A 16,956-nucleotide genomic window follows, 5' to 3' on the forward strand; every position below is an offset into this window, starting at 1 on the left:
AATCCCCATTAGCAGATGAATGGACAAACAGGGACAGAGCCACGGGTGGAATATTACACAGCCACAAAAAGGAACAAGGGGTTGATAGATGCTACATAATGTGGATGAACCTCAAAAAATTATGGTGAGGGAAAGAAGCCAGAGTGCAAAGACCTCATATGATCCCATTTCTAGAAACTTCTAGAAGAGGTAAATTCACAGAACCAGAAAGCACACTGGTGGTCACCAGGGGTAAGAGAGGGCTGGGGCGTAACTGCTTAGCGGATTTGATTCTATTCTGGGGTGTTGAAAAAGTTCTGAAACTACTGAGAGGTGGTAGTTACCCCGTATTATGAAAATACGAAACGAAATGAAACTGGACACTTTAAAATGGTGAATGGGTTGTTATGGCAATTCTAAATGAATAACAATTATTTTTTTAAAAAAGAAAGGGCAAAAAAAAAACAACAACCATCTGTCTTATTCCCCTGTGTCAGTCACATTGCTGTCCTGAGGTCAGCCCAGGCCCAGACGTATCATTAAGAGAAGAAGGCAACAGTGATATATGAAAAAAGCAGAGGATGGGACAACTTGGTATAAAAACAAATACTACCAGTGGTTCTCAAAGTGGGGTCCCTGGTCCAGCGGCACCAGCATCCCCTGGGAACCTGTTAGGAATGCACATTCTCGGGCCCCACCCCAGACCTCCCGAATCAGAGTTCAGGATGCTCTGGCTGTTTTAACAAGTCTCCCAGTGGCCCCGATCAAATGTGCAATCCACTGCACTCGATCGCAGACAAGCAGAGCCGCGGTGGTCAGGAAGAGGAGTGGGCGGTGCGGGTGGAGGAGGCTGGACAGGGAAGGGTGGAGGGATTCCAGAGAGAGGCCAGTGAGTCTGCGGTTCTAGGCGGAGAGCCTCTCTGGACATCAGCCACCTGTGTGTCCCCAGTGCAGCAGAGATGTCTGTCTGCCCACCCAGGGAAAGGCCCCTGTCGACCCCCGGATGGCCGCAAGCCCTCCCACCCCTGTGTAAGAGCCCTTGGTCACTGCTTACCCTTCCCGGTCGATATGCGGCAGGGGCTGCTTGGGCGTATGTCTCAGCTTCCGGTGGAACTGGGTGAAGTCTAGCTTTTCGGGCTGCAGGTCCCAGGTGGCACCACTGGAGGATGAGAAAAGGTAAGGAAGGGAGGTAAGGGGGCAACCAGCCCAGTTACTGATGGGCACCAGACAAGTAGGCACAAGCCTGGCAGGGAGTGTCCTCACAAAGAGGTGGGCAGGACGGGGAGGGCATCCACCAGCCAAGGGGAGGGTCGACAGAGACCCCTCACTCAGAATGGAGCCTGTGGTGTCAGCTCTGCTCACAGACACGGGGGTAGGAGGCTACGTGCCAAGTCCTCACCTCTCTTCAACCCCTCTATGCCATAATGCGTGCCGGTAAAACACAAGTGTCGGTCTGCGGCCTATCCTACGGCGGTCCCCCTAAAACACTGCAGAGTTGGCTCTCACACCTACATTTGAGGAAGGCTGCAGAGAAAGGAGGCCAAAACCAGAAGCTTCTGATGGAAGCTCAAAATGGCAGCAAGGCAGCTCTGAGGAGGTAAGGCAAGTGCCAGGAGGCCAGGTGCCGCCAGCCCCAGTCCCAGGAGACCATGGTGCTTCCATTCTGTGCAAACTGGAGTCTGAGCCAGGGATAGGCCTGAAGCACGCCCAGCGTTGGCCAGCTCCAAGCCGGCGGCAGAGTGGAGCTGAAGGGTAACAAGCATCCGAAGCCATCCCTCCCCAGGGGAATGAACATAGAGTAGGTACCCATTAGCAAAGCTTTCAGGGGCTCCATCCTCACAGACTGAGGTAGCCCTGGCCAATACCTGTTCTTCCAACCTGGTCTATCAGGAACCTTCCAGAGTCCGAACTACTGAAAACCCTTCCCTCCTCTGGACCTCCCTGCAGCCATAGCCCCCATCGTCTGCTACGTGCCATTTTCCTTAGCTCTTCCAACCACCAGTCCACCCCTCTGCCTTCTCTCCCTCTTCCCTGTGGTTGAACTATTAGCATCTGTCTTCTCTTCCCCCTCAACCCTTCCTTTCCTTCTTTTTCTCTCTTTCCCTTGGATCCTCCTTTCCCCTCATTTGCCTTCCTTCCATCTCCATTCTCTCTCTCTGACCTCCTTCCTCAGCGGTCTCATCCTTTCTACTTCGCCCCCTCTTTGTTTCTCTCTACTTCTTGATCAGTGAACGCTCAACATTTACTCAACTTCCAAAGACCCCACGGGGCTTCTTTAAGGACAAGAAGCTGGCGTCCGAGCCAGAGGCATATGCCACAGACAAGAGGAAGGGGAGCTTACCTGAAGGAATCAAAGGTGTTGGCTGCCCAGATATCCGTGCCCAGCATGTCCAGAGAGTTGTCTTTGCTGCCATTCTGGAAAAGACGGGGGATAAAAAGGGTGGCGTCATTTCCTAGTTGAGGACACTGAGAACAAGTGGGCAAAGGCCCATTCACAGAGAGGGCTGCAGACGACTTCCCTCTCCCCCGTCGGTTGGTCATTCTGGGCAGCCTGTGGGCTTGAAAGAGCCACTAGAGTGAACATCCTGGCTGGTGAGCCCAGTAAGAGTCACAAGGACCCCTGGTGTCCCCCCAGGCATAGGCCCTCACTTCGATGGTGTCTGACAACTGCGCAGGCAGGTATAGAAATAGTGTGGGTCTCTGCTGCCCTCAGTCCATCACTCTTTACTCAATGCTGCCACACTAATGAGCTGCTGCCACCATCGCCAGCCTGATAGCAGTGGCTTCTTCCCAGGCATGGAGATTCTGCAAAGCCAGACACGGTGGCAGGTCCATGTTGAGGGGCTGACTTCCTCTAGGGTTAAGCCCCCATTTCCCAAAACCAGGCAGCACAGAGAGGCCCCCATTGACCAAGGTTACATATACCAGCGATTAAATTCTCTAAATCACCCCCCTCCAGTCTTTGTCCTTCAATGTCCCCTACATGATCTATCCCATAGACAGAAAGCACTTTATTCCATCCAGTCTCTACAATTTGGCTTCTCTGCCCCTTGGCTAACGATCTCTTCAAGTTCTCTGGCAACTTGCCTTCACTCCTGATGTCATCCATCCCTCATTACCCCTACAGTCCACTCTCATCATCAATAATTCCACCTCCAGTACAACTGGGAGTATGCACGCCTCATGACCCAGAAGTCACACCCAGATACAAACACAAGTGAAATGTGCACAGATGTTCCCCAGCAGCGTGAAGCACAGAGGTACAGAACAGCCCTATGCATAATACATCCATGCTTACTGGAAGTTGACCAGACACATAAACTGTGGTATATTCACATACTGGAATATTACATTGGTAGGGAGAATGAACAAATTAGAGCAACATACAACAGTAGAAGTCAATCCCCCAAAACACAAAGTAGAACAAAAGAACCCAGACACAAAAAAGTACCAACTCTATGACTTAATTTATATCAAGTTCAAGGATAGGCAAATTAACTAACCTGAGGAGATAGACTTTAGATAGAAGCCAGGGGTGGGGTGGGGGCCATGGGGGAGCTGGTAATGCTCTGTTTCTTAATCTAAGTGCTGGTTACATAAATGTGTTCAGCTTGTGAAAACCCACTGAACCGTACACATGTGATATGTGCACATTTTCCATGTGTTTTAGGATCTCCTGGTTAGATTCCTAGTAGCATCCCCTGTCTTTATGACCGATCTCTCCTCAAACCTGCCACATCTTAGGTCCTTTAGCTCCAACTCTGGACAAGCTTCTTTTGAGACCTTGCCATGAGGCTAGGCCTGGCCAGACACTGGAGACACAGAAGTGGAAAAGTCACAGGCCCTGACTGCAAAGAATGGTGTGTGATGACACACATGTAATAAAAAATTATAAGACAGTGTGATATGTACACTGATTCAAGGGGCCACAGTAGCACAGGCAAGTTTCCTGGGGACTCCCCTTGAACAGGGGATGCAAGTATTCATGAGGGTCATGCAAGCAGAGGGAAAAGCAGGGACAGAGTCATCCTGGCAAAGGGGTTGGCGAGTAGAAACAGCAGGACACACAGGGTATTCTAGATAACTTTAGGGGCTCTGTGGAGCACAGCAGCCAGGAGAGTGTCCAGGGGTCCCAAGGCCTAGGTGAGTTGGTGATCTCCAACATGACCCACTCTGTTCTGGCCAGGACTTCCTAGAGGCCCCACAAGTGCTCCTCAGTGACCGTTGGGGTTGCATGGTGGCCCTCTCCAATTCGTATGTTGAAGTTCTAACCCCCAGTACCTCAGAATGTAACTCTATTTGGGAATAGGGTGGTTGCAGATGGAATTAGTTAAGATGACATCACACGGGTGGGCCCTAATGCAGTATGCCTGGTCTCATTATAAAAAGAGGAAATTTGGACACAGAGACAGACACACACAGAGGGAGGACGCCATGGAGAAACTGGAGTTATGCTGCCACAAGCCGAGGAACCATTGGGAGCTGGGAGAGAGGCCTGGACCAGATCCTTCCTTGGTGCCTTCACAGGGATCATGGCTTTGCCAACTCCCTGATTTCAGATTTCTGGACTCCAGAACTGTGGGATTACAATACCTTTCACTAGGTCGACCCAGTTTGGGGATCAGAAATATAAAATCAAGCAGCCCTAGCAAACTAATATGGCAATCAACCATCCATCTGTCTACAAACTCCCTTTGTGAGGGTGGTCAGTCATGTCCCTTCCTCCCGCAGTCACCAGTTGTCCCTGCCCCAACCCTGTGACCTTCTCCTGTCCTCACAGCCATACCCAACACCTGAGGCCTAGGGTTTCCCAAAGCCTACAAACACAGCAGCCTGGGTAGACAAGCCCAGACCCAGGCCGGCTCGGGCTGGTTTCTGACTCCCAACAACCGCCCCCCCCCCCCAGGGGCCAGCCCCTGAAAAGTCCCACGTGCTATTTTCCCCGGTGGCCACTCCCCTGCAGACCACAGCCAACATCACCCCAGAGCCTGCTGAACAAAGCCCCCGTGGACTAGAAAAGAACCTGAAGTGGGCTCGGTGACCCCACCCCCACCTCTCCCAGTGACTGCACACACCAGCATCTTGACAGAGAAGGCCCATGATGGGGGGGGGGGTTTGTTTTGGATTCTTCTCATTTACTTCACATTGGCCAGAGCTGGTAAGCACGTTCTCCTCCCTTACTGTACTGAACTCAGCATGCCTGACTCCCTGGCTCCTCACGTGGAAACCAACCTAGTTTCCAGGGAGAGCAAGCGGTTTGCAGGTGCATTTCAGCCTTTGATCAATCAAAAGGAGAGGGAACACAACACACTGGCCAGTGGAGAGGTTGAGTAGCCCAGCCTCCCAGCAGAGGGGCCCAAGTGCTCGGCCCCTCGCAGACACTGGCAGGAGACAATGAGGGGCTGTGGGGAAAAGGGAGAGCAGTAAATGGGGGGGGGGTGGCTGAGGGAACAAAGGGGAGTGGGCATGACCTCAGACCTCATCAGTAAAATCAGGACTGGCCTCTCTCGGTGGCATCACCAGCCAGAAGCCCTAGGTTCTAAGTGACAAAGCTTTCTCCTCCCTCCCCGTGCCCTGAGAGCTCCTTCTCTTTCCACTGCAGCACAATCCTCTTGTGAATCAACCACATCTACTCAGGGCCATAAGCCTCTCCATATGGTGCTAGACGGCAGCTCTGTGCACCTGGGTCCTTCCTATCCACACCTGTCCAGTCCCGTGGTCCCACGATCCCTTTCATTACTCATAGTGTCCTACCAACTCCATTTTGCTCCTTGCCTGCCCATCTCCTTCAAAGCTGGCCTCCTCCAGGAAGCTCATCTGACCCCCCAAACTGCAGTCACCATGCTCTGTCCTGAATGTACCACCCACGCAGGTGAGGTGTGGCAGCAGAGCTCGCCTGTGGCAGTTCTCACTCCATCTGCCTGTAGAGACCCCTCTCCTGCTCTAGATCAGAGACCCTGGCTGGCAGGCACCTCACTGGACCCTCATGGCTCTTTGCTCACTGCCTACAACGTGTCTGACTTTCACTTCAATAAACTTCCGCCGTCTTCCCCAAGCTTGTGTTTTCCTCCTGCCACAGTGACCTTGCCTTGTGACCTCAGTGAAGTCTGGTCTTGAGAGTCTTTATATTTAAGTAAAGTGGTCTCTGAGAGTACAATGCTGCGTGCTCCAGATGGGTTTCTTCTGGCACGCGCGCTGCTGCCAAGCCCTTTCCCACCAGTGGCAGACATCGCTAATCAATTACAACATCATTTACAGTCTTCCAATCAGCTGACTGCTAATGTTCCAGATCACCCCTCCCCCTCCCTTCTTGAGTTGTTTCATCATCCTCCCCATCCCAACTCCTGGTGTCTGGCTTGCTTCAAATGCAACTCTGAAATTGCACATGGCTAGAGAGACACACAATCAACCCCCACAAGGAGACAGCTCCCAGGCCTCCTGAGATGTTATCTGGCATGTCCACAACACCCTTTCCAGGCCTCAAACCTCATAATCCAGGCGCATTTCACATTTTTTTTTTTTTTTAAGTAGGCTGTATGCCCAACATGGGGCTTGAACTCGTGACCCTGAGATCAAGAGTCACACGCTCTATTGACCTAGCCATCCCCCGTGGGTAGTAGAGCATTTCAAATGCAAAGGTCAAAAAACAACAACAACAAAATCAAATAAACAAATAAATTCTGCTTCTGAAGTATGTGTCTGAGACCTCACCCAGAGCGAAGTTCACTGTCCTTCAGAGTAGCACACAAAGTCTCTTTCCCTGATCCCTGATGCTTTAAATACCCAACGGATGGTACCTACAAATTCAGCCTAAGGGGACCATTGCTTGTCAATGGTTCCCTTATAAAAATGTTAAATCTTGGGGCACCTGGGTGGCTCAGTGGGTTAAAGCCTCTGCCTTCGGCTCAGGTCATGATCTCAGGGCCCTGGGATCGACCCCCGCATCGGGCTCTGCTCCGCAGGGAGCCTACTGCCCCCTCTCTGCCTGCCTGCCTCTCTGCCTACTTGTGATCTCTGTCTGTCAAATAAATAAAATATTTTAAAAAAAAGAATGTTAAATCTTGGGGTGCCTGGGTGGCTCAGTTGGTTAAGCATCTGACTTGTGATTTCAGCTAAGATGTCATCATGTCAGGTCATGAGATCGAGCCCCGTGTCAGGCTCCACGCTTGGCAGGGAGTCTGCTGGAGATTTTCTCCCTCTCTCTCCCTCTGCCCTCTCCCCAACTTGCACACACTCTCTCTCCTTCAAATAAATCAATTAAAAAAAAAAAGAATGGTACATTTTTAAGGCAAGTTTTCCCCCCCAAATTGTTTTCCTGCAGTAAAATGCAGATAACATAAAATTTACCATCTTAACCATTTCCAAGTGCACAGTCCAGTGGAGTTAAGTACGTTCACGTGGTTATGCAGTCCTCATTGCCATCCTTCTCCAGAACTCCTCTCACCTCGAAAAACTGGACCTCCAATCCCACTGGATGCTAGCTCCCATCTTCCCTCCCCCAAACCCCACCCCCACCTTCCTACTTTCTGTCTCTGTGATTTGCACCACTCTGATACCTCACCTGAATGGAATCACACAGGATTTGTCTTTTTGTGACCAGCTGACTTCACTTAGCATAATGTCCCTGAGGTCCATCCACAAACCCAAATAGGTTATAAGCCCCTTGAGTAGAGCAGCTACCCTCTCTTCTTGGGGCTCCACAGTGGCCAAGCTAGGCACACAGTCTGCCTCCAATGGCTGCCAACTGATTAAATAGATTCTGCCCGATGCTTTCGAGCCTAAATGACGGAGTCACAGACTGCGTGTCAAGATCGATCTACCAACCTAGGATTCAAGGCCACTGAAGAGCGAGGCACGAGGGCAGGAGAGAGAATGACTATGATAAAGGGATGGGAAGGTCACAGCCAGGAAAAGAATAATGTGGACAGGACCCCAGAGCTGTGCCACTCGGCAGCCCAGGAGGAGTGATGACCCTGGGCAAGAAGGAGGATCCTTGGGCCGCTGAGCTGGAGGTGCCAAGGGCTGTGGGCCAGCGGTTTGGGCGGTCTGTGCCGAATGGGACAGGAAGGTAACCCCGTTAACAGGTGAGAGAGCAAGCCTGGAGAAGCTCTCGATGGAAGTCTGGGTCCCAGGGGCTGACCTATTTATTGTCACTCTATTTGACACAATATGCACAGCATATAACATGAATCTGGACATTTCCTCCGAGCTGTTGCAACGGAATGTGACAGGCATATAATGATGCACACAACTGACTCTCAGCAGATCTGGGGACATTGCCTGGCACTTGGAAGCAAAATCAATCTCCACCAAATCAGCCCAGAGAGGGCAGAACCACACCTGCTGAGCCTTCCTATGCTGTTCCTTGTCAGTGTTGAGGTAGTGGCCCAGGGCCCTGCCCAGAGGGGCCAAGCCTCACCGGGCAGAGCCACAGCGAAACCAGACCACCAGGAACCAAGAGCTTCACACGCCCATCCCCAGCGCCCCAGCTATGCGCTGGCAGCATCCAAGCTGACCGGGAGGCTTCAGATCCCATCTAAGCCTGTGAAGTGTCCGGATAGTCCCCCTTTCCTGAGTTCCGTACACCAATCCTCAAACCTTGCAACACCCCCCAACCTACATGCCACCTGCCCCACAAAACCCTCTTACGACTGCAGACAGCTTCATCTGTGCGCCTAAGGAGCTTGTAGGTTACCGCGGGGCGGGGCCTTCCAGAGAGACCCACAGACAGGCAGACGGCAGTCTGGTTTCTGGAACCTCCCACCTGGGTTCCTCCCACCTGGAGCCAGACCCACCTCACTCTCCAAATCACCACTTACACTGAGGAGCCACGTCAGCGGCAAGGACAAGCAGAGGACAGAGCAGAGGGTGACCGGGGCCTGGCTAGTTCCCAGGCCCTCCCTGCACTCTCGAGCCTCTGCTTCCCCGGTGCACTAGTAATACGTGGTGTCAGTGGGAAGAGCTCTGAGGTCACACTGTGTTGCCCAAGATACGGGATTCTATTCCTCTTTGGACCACTGTGCTTTTTCTGGACTCAGAGAAACAAAGGTCCTCCCTGTCTCCCGTCTTTGTCTCTGACAGGAACCAGCTCCAGACCCCTCCTCTCTGCCCCTTGGCAGTGTCCTTAAAGCTTGTGCCCCAGGAACCCACAGCACGTCCAGCGCTTCCCGACTCCGACTGCATGGCTTCCCAGTGGTGTTCTAGAAACACAAACCTGCTGGGTCTCAGATGTCAGTGTGCATCAGAGTCATGTGGAGAGAGGAGCATTGCTAGGTTAAATTGAGTGCAGCTGGGGTGGTCCACGAAACACACTTTTAGAAACACTGGAGATTAGAAGGGTTTTGTGGGGCACAGGAAAAAAAAAAGTTTCCCTCATCAAACATTTGGGATACACTGGGTTAAAGGTTGTTAAATAAATCACTTTATTGCAAAACTACTCAGTGCCTTTATTGGCCTTCGATGGATGTTGACCCTTCAAGTAGGTAGCCATATAGTACGCAGTATTCCCCAAAGTCCTTTGGCCGAAAACCACCCCATCCTTCCTCTTTATTCCACAGAGCAATTTTTTTTTTTTTTTTTTTTTTTTTTGCAGGACCAGGGTTCCACAGAACCTACTTTGGGAAATAGTCTTCTAATATTCTTCCCCAATGATTCTGCATCCTCTTAATTGGGAACTCTGGCTTCAATTTTGTTGCATCCCTCTGCCCACTTACCTCCCTCATCCTAGCTGTGGGACCCAGCTTCATTCATTAAATAGTTTTGAGCAAGAATCCAGGTGTCCAGGCACTGAGAGCCCCCCCCCCCCAAACCGCACAGGCTTCCTCAAGAACATCTCGCAGTTTGCCATTCCGGTGGCCGCAGCTTTTCTCTGAGCCCCATCCCCGCCCCAGGCCAGGGATTCGGCCGGCCCCTGCCCCCCACCCTCCCAGGTCGCTGCAAGGCCGAGGTTCTGAGAAGCCTAATCAGAAGCAACCACCCTTTTCAGTGGATGGTTTTTAGCACTTAAATGCTGCCGAATCCTTCACAACAGTCCCTTTCCCTGGCAATTAGGGGGCCTCATGCCAGGATGAACCGTGCTGCTCTCAGAACAGAGCACAAAGAGATAATGAGCACTTTAAACCATGTGGAAAAGAAAAGGAAACAGCTTTCCCGTGGGCAGGGAGGCTGGAGCCACCTCTGAGGGGCCTGCAGGTGTGCACGGCTCCCCGCAGCTCGGGCAGGGCCGAGCGGTTGTGGCGGGGAGCCTGGATGCTGGGCGATGACAACAGCAAAGGCACTGAGGCGGCACCGGCCGAACGCCGGCCATCCTCTGAGCATTTCAACCTGGTTACAACCTTAGGAAGCCCCATTTCACGGATGAGAAAACAGAGGCTCAGAGAACCTGCCTGTGTTCAGAGAGCTAGTTCCCAGGAGGGGAATGTAGACAGCATGGCTCGGAGTTTATGTTCTTACCCGTGGCAACGTGCAGTTCCGTGGCACTGTGCAGTTCCATGACCCGAATAAACTGTGACCCCACGGCAGATGGCTGTAAGGCAGTAAGGTATCCATCCCCCACAGACAGCTGGGTTCCCCGAGTCCATCTCTGCCCACGACTGGGAAGGCAGTGAGGGCGGAGGGAGTAAACTGCCGGCAGGGAAGTGAAGAGGGAATCTGGGGGTGTGAGCTGGGCTGTGTAAAGATGGTGGGGGGCGCGGGGCTCTGTGCTGAGTGAATGAAACCTGGTGGGAGTGAATCACTGTACGCTAGAAAAATGTGCTAAGTCAGGAGCAGTGGGAAAATAAACCCTCCTCTTTGTTGTATTAGTACACAACCATGGAGTGGTTTTTGCTCGTGCATGTGCATGTGTGTGTGTACGTAGGTGTTGACAATTTCTGGCTATGAGGGTTTAGAGACTAAGCAGAACTTGACTGAATCAGATACCCGGCAGCAGCAGAACTGCCCGCATTCCCGGGAGGGTCACAGGTGAAGCTCCAGCTAGAGGAAGCTGGGACATGTTGGTCTGGACTTCCGCAGTATCCCTTGCTATTTGTCTACTCTGCCAGGGGACACAGAGGCAGGGGTGGCCAGCCTTTGGTCCTGGCCTCCCACAACTGACAGTCCAGTAGGGGAGCAGCTGTGTATGCACATCCCGGTGCTGGACACCCTCAGAGGGCTCACTATCCCAGTCCATCTCCCTTCTCAGTGTAGAATGTTCTTCCACAGATTCTGTGCATCATGAGGGCCATCAGCAAGCCTGACCCTCACGTGGGTCCCCTTACTTCAGGGACACAGGTTCCTGGAGTAGCTGATGGGGAGGGTCATCCCTGTAGACAACAGATGTAACTTCTCTCTTTCCTCTCCAAGGATCCTGCCCCAATTCCCCTGCCTCAGCCTCGATCTATCACCCACAGAAGTGGCCTAGCACAGTCCTAGTTCTGAGGCTATCATCCCTGCCCTCAAAGGTCTCACATCCAACCAGGAGTCACGGAAGCAAAAAGAACAATGGAAGATGGCATGTGGTCAAGCAGCACATGACACGATGCCTGCCACCTCTGCTGCTGGCATTGGGGGTGAGACCAGAGGGCCTCTAAGACTCCAGGAAAACTTTGGGCGAGTAGCAACATGGTTTGAACTAAAAGTGGGGAAAGCAGGACTCCAGGCCTGCAAGCTGCATCCTGGAGGGCTCAGAAGAGTCACTCAGCTCCGTGGACCTGTGCTGCCCGCTCTGCACCATGAGCCTTTGGATGGGACCAGGGACTCCCCACTTGGGATGGGGAGAGTAGGTGCACCATATGAGACACTGGGACCAAAGGCTCTTAAAGGCATCTCCTGGGCCCAAGGAGGGCCTTCCTACAGGTCAGGTCTCAAACTCCCCTGAGGCTCCAATTAAACCAGAATTTGACAAACAGTCCTGTCCTAGTAACTCCGCGTGTGTGTGTGTGAGTGTGTGTGTGCGTGTTTATGCATGTGTGTGTTCAGCACCAAGGACAGCATCCCACATGCTGGTGGGAAAGACAATGATAGACTCCCTCCCCCAATATTTTAATGCCCCTACAATAGAAGGATCTTTGAGGCAGGGGAATGGCAGAACAAAGACCAGCATAGAGGGCCTCCTGGTGGCACCAGAACTGAGTTCAGGAGCAGGAAAGGGCATTCCTTTCATTCTGGAACTTTCTCGTCTATACATTCATTCTGTCCCTTCCCTCTTTACTAGACCCCACTGTCTTTGAGTTTAAAATCTAAAGGGAGACGTGGGCGATAATGACTGAAGCCTGTGACCAAGTAGACTTCTCTGAATCCAATCCATTCTCCCCACTCTCTCTGGCTAACTAACTTTGTGTTTTTGGATTTAAAGGGCCACGTTACTTGAACTTGTCCTGGCCTGGGGCCCATGACAGGGCCCTTCTGGCTGGCTTCCTATTCAGCATCTGCTGAAATAATGGGGGGGCCATTCAGGTGTCTTCAGTCGTCCACACTGTCCCACGTCCTTCTGCAGGGAAAGGATCTCATCCTCCAAGGCTCCCCACTAGGCCTTCTTAAAGCTCCCCAAGCCCCAGGGATATTCCCTACCCGTCAGCCCCAGACTCAGAACCACAGAAGGCCAGGGAGGAAAGGAACCGAGAGTTCATCGGGTCTAAGAGGTGACCCGGGGCTTCTACAGAGGTGTTCCCAGAGCAATGAGGTAGATGGAATGGGAGAGACAGCAGATGGGCTACTTATTCCTCTACCTCATTAAGCAGTTTTGTCCCTTTTCTTTTCCTTATGGGATTTCGCTGAAAGATTCTGATGAAACAAAATATTCTGTTCTTTAAAAAAGTTTACTTTTATTTTAGAGAATTGTAGATTCATATCCTGCTCTAAGAAATAACACAGAGACCCCCTGTACGCTTTACTCAGTTTCCCCCATGGGAAAAGTGGTAAAAGCACAGCTCAGTAGTAAAGTCAGGATATTGATGTTGATACAATCAAGATACAGAACATTTCCATCAGCACAAGGTTCCCACCTGATGCCCTTTTGTCCCAAACCCACTTCATTCTGCCCCTCCCTTCCCTAATCCTTGAACTGCTTACCCAGTCCCCATTCCTATCCTCTTGTCATTTCAGGAATGTTATATATACAGAATCAGAGTACGTAACTTTGGGGGATTGGCTTTTTTTACTTGGCATAATTCCCTGGGGATTCACACAGGTTCCTGCATGTGTCACTAGCTGATTCTTTTTACTGTTGATCGCCACAGCTTGTTCCAACTGTTCACCTGTTGAAGGACAGCTGGGTGGTTTCCAGTTTGGGGCTTTATGAATAAAGCTGCTATAAACATTTGAGTACAGGTTTGTGTGTGAACATAAGTTTTCATTTCTCTGGGATAAACACCCGGGAGTGAAACTGCTGGATCAGATGGTATTTGCAGGTTTAGTCTTTTAAGAAACTGCCAAATTGTTTTCCAGAATGGCAGCACCACTTTACACTCCTACCAGCTAAGTATGAGGGATCCAGTGGCTCTGTATCTTCACCAGTACTCAGTGTTGTCACTATTTTTTTTTATTAGCTATTTTGATAGGTGTGAAATCTCTCACTGGGGCTTTAATTTGCATTTCCCTTACAGCTAATGATGTGGCACATCTTTTTTTTTTTTTTTTTGCGGGCTTATTTGCCATCTGTACATCCTCTTTCTACAGGGAAAAAATGTCTCTTCATATCTTTTGTCCATTTTCTAACTGTGCTGTTTCACATGCTGAGTCTGGGGAATTCTTTATATATTCTGGATACTAGTCCTTTTGCCAGATACATGTTTTACAAAATTTTCTCCCTCTCTGTAATGTGTCTCTTCAACCTCTAAACAGGGGTTTTTCCAGAGCAAAGGTTTTGATGTTGATAAAGTTCAAATTCTTATCTCAGTGTTGACATCTAGTGATTGTCTTTTTTGCCATTTAGTTTGAAGTATTTCTGGTTCTTAGTAAGACATATGATTTTTTATTGCAATGTGGGCACTTCCATGTTATGTTATGAGACACTGAATCATATTAAGTTTTCTGTGTTAACTGGCTGTTTGTGATAACCTTGTGGCAGGGAAAGGCGGGGGGCACAGCCTCAGTATTGGGGTGTACTTGTTGCTGCTATATGGAGGCGAGAGTTCCAGGACTCCACAGAGTCCCCAGTGTACCCTGCCATGGGGGTGGTCTCATTACCACTTGGCAGTAGTGCAAGTCTCATCTTTCTTTTAGAACTTCCTCTGACACAACCCAGCAGGGAGAGGAGGGGTGTCTCAGTACTGCTGAGTGGGGGCGGAAGTCCAGGCCCCCACATGGTCTCCAATAATACCATGGAGTGTCCGGGGGCCCTTCTTATGAGCTGGCAGGGACGAAAGGCTCAGCTTCCTGCCTGGCCTTCTCTGACACCACCCCAGTAGGGGTGGGAGGGCTTATACAACCCTCTGAGAGGGGCAGTCTAGATTCCCAGTGGGTTTTGCTGATGTGGGTGAGAGTGGACCCACACTTTGTTCTGTGCTACTTGGCTGGAGTAGAGCAGTCATTATCTAAAACTCTTCTATCTCGATAGGTTGCCCTTTGCCTGGACCTTTGCTTACAGAGATCAGACTTTTATTGGGACTTTAAAAATCTGTGTCCCCTGCCATGTTCTGGTTACCTCCTTCTTTGGCCCCAAGACTGGGATGTTAGAAGTAAAAAGGAAACCCAGGAAAATCATGACTCTGTCCTTGCTCGGGTCCCCCAAACCCTAGCTGGTCTGCCTTCTTATCTCTACCTTTCAGAATCTTATGTCTGTTTTATATAGAATGACCAGGATTTTAGTTTTCTTTAGCAGAAGGAATATAAAAAAGAACATCTACTCCATCTTCTCCAAAGCAGAAATCTAGGTATTTTTAACAAAATATTTTGATGGCCTTAAGTCTAGATCATCTCCTTTTTCAGAGGGAAACAGGTTACTGCAAGGCGATGTGTCTCACCCATGATCGAATAATCAGTCAGAGGGGGCTAGAACTCATGTCTCCTAGCTCTCAGTCCAGTGCTGTTACCATGACAGCACGGTGCCTCCTTCCTCTTGCTGTGCATCTGACCTCCTCTGACCTCTGCAAGGTCCCCCACAGGCACCAGCCCCTCTCCTGCCTGTATTCTCATGATGCTCTGGACTGTTGCTTTCCCACTAGAAAAAGTCTTATTTCTCTAAGCAGACTCCAGGTTCTCTGAGCATAGAGACCAGGCCACGTGGCTCATGAAACTGACAGCAGAGGCTCAGTGGATGGCTGCTGACTGCTTCCCTACAAGTCAACCATCGATACTGTTACAAATGTTGTAGCCTGGTTCCTTCAGGTGAGCTGGAGTCTCCAGGAGGCACCTGGAGGACAGGGATAGGTGGTATCTTCTGGAAAATAGGGCTTACATGCTGGGAACACCAGAGTCTGCAGAATCAGATCATGCCAGCAGGACTGTGTTCGGTTCAGGGAGACCTGGGTGGAATCATAGTCCGTAGTTGCAGTGCTCCCAGGAAGGTAACCCAGGATGGGACGGGGACCCATGAACCATCAGGTCATGTCCCAGACATCTCAGCACTGCAGTGTAAGTGTCTGTCTTCTTCTCTCTAACCTATGTGTAAACAGAGACAGTACCCATCCCCTTTAACATCCCATTTCCCAGCAAGCTGCCCTCTGTGATGATGTGCTGATTAGATCGAGGTGTGAAAAAACAGATAAACAGAGGAACGAACCAACGTAACCACAACTAAGGGAAACAAGTGCAGGAATGAGGATATTTAGCTTAAAACACAGACTCTCCATACTGGACCGCCATGGGAGAGCGAACAGCCATGGAGCTGCCCAGCAACATTCTGAGATGCCTTTTGAAGGCGTGAGCTCCCCATTACTGGAAACGTCCCGCAGCTCAACAGCCACATGAGGGGGCTCCTGCACTGCAGGGTTGGGGGTTGGATCAGGTAGCCTCTGACCTTCTGGTCATCCTGAGAGCCCACAGTGTTTTAGGGTAGAGACCTGCTTAGCTCTGGGTCTCATGTGGGAGGAAGAGGTCGGCCCCAGCTCCTGGTGAGCTGCTACCAGATGTGGCGCATGTGATGGTCATTCTAGCTAGTCAACGGACAGTTCTGGTTTCCAGAATTCCAAGGCACATAGTAGGATTGTGGCGCATGTGATGGTCATTCTAGCTAGTCACCGGACAGTTCTGGTTTCCAGAATGCCAGGCACATAGTAGGATTATACTTTGTAGGGTGCTTACCCCTTATGGTTGGGTGGGTCATGTGGGCAGTTCTGGGCCACAGGCTAAGAGGGGAAGTGATGTATATTATATCTGGGTTGCAGTATTGACTTGCCAATGCAAGATCCTCCAGTGGTCTTTTTCCCTCTATCCCGGGGACTGGTGAGAATGACAACTGCCCCATCAAGCTGGGTCCTGGATGGGTTGTTTAAAGTTACCAAGATTCAGGGCACCTGGGTGGCTCAATGGGTAAGCATCTGCCTTTGGCTCAGGTCATGATCCCAGAGTCCTGGGATCGAGCCCTGCATCGGGTTCCCGGCTCAGTGGGAAGCCTGCTTCTCCCCCTTCCCCTCCCCCTGCTTATGTTCCCTCTCTCTCTCTCTCTCTGTCATATAAATAAATAAAATCTTAAAAAAAAATAAAGTTACCGAGATTCAAGTCTGTTTGTTGCTGCAGCATGACCTGGGCTATCCTGACTCATACAAGGGGATGGACTTTACCTGGGTGGGACAGCAGAGACAAGAGAAGATATACAAGGTGCAGGAGTGGGGCTGCACAGCAGTTCCAGCATCTCAGCTGAGCACATAGACACCTCCGTGTCAACTGTCCTCATTCCCACCACTCCTGTAACACCCAACACGCACCACCCACTCCGGTGTATTCGCTCCTGATGCCCTCACACCCCAATATAGCACCCAAATTCAAGCCTTGTGACTACCATTTCTTCTCTCTTTCCTTCCATCTGGTCAAGCATCCTAACCATTCCTGAGGGCACAG

General features: G+C 50.8%; 1 protein-coding gene across 5 annotated transcripts in view; it reads right to left on the bottom strand.

The window, feature by feature from the left end:
* The window catches only part of CTIF (cap binding complex dependent translation initiation factor), a 279,914-nt gene that overhangs the window by 172,356 nt on the left and 90,602 nt on the right, over window positions 1–16,956 (bottom strand). For all 5 annotated transcript variants that reach the window (XM_080821450.1, XM_080821446.1, XM_080821448.1 and 2 more), the window contains exons 4-5: window positions 2,321–2,394; window positions 1,034–1,138 (exon numbers count right to left, since the gene is read on the bottom strand). In XM_080821450.1, the coding sequence (XP_080677576.1) occupies window positions 1,034–1,138; window positions 2,321–2,394 (179 nt within the window). The remainder of the gene's footprint in view (window positions 1–1,033; window positions 1,139–2,320; window positions 2,395–16,956) is intronic.

This window comes from Martes martes (assembly GCF_963455335.1).
Source record: "Martes martes genome assembly, chromosome: 13".
Taxonomy (NCBI): domain Eukaryota; kingdom Metazoa; phylum Chordata; class Mammalia; order Carnivora; family Mustelidae; genus Martes; species Martes martes.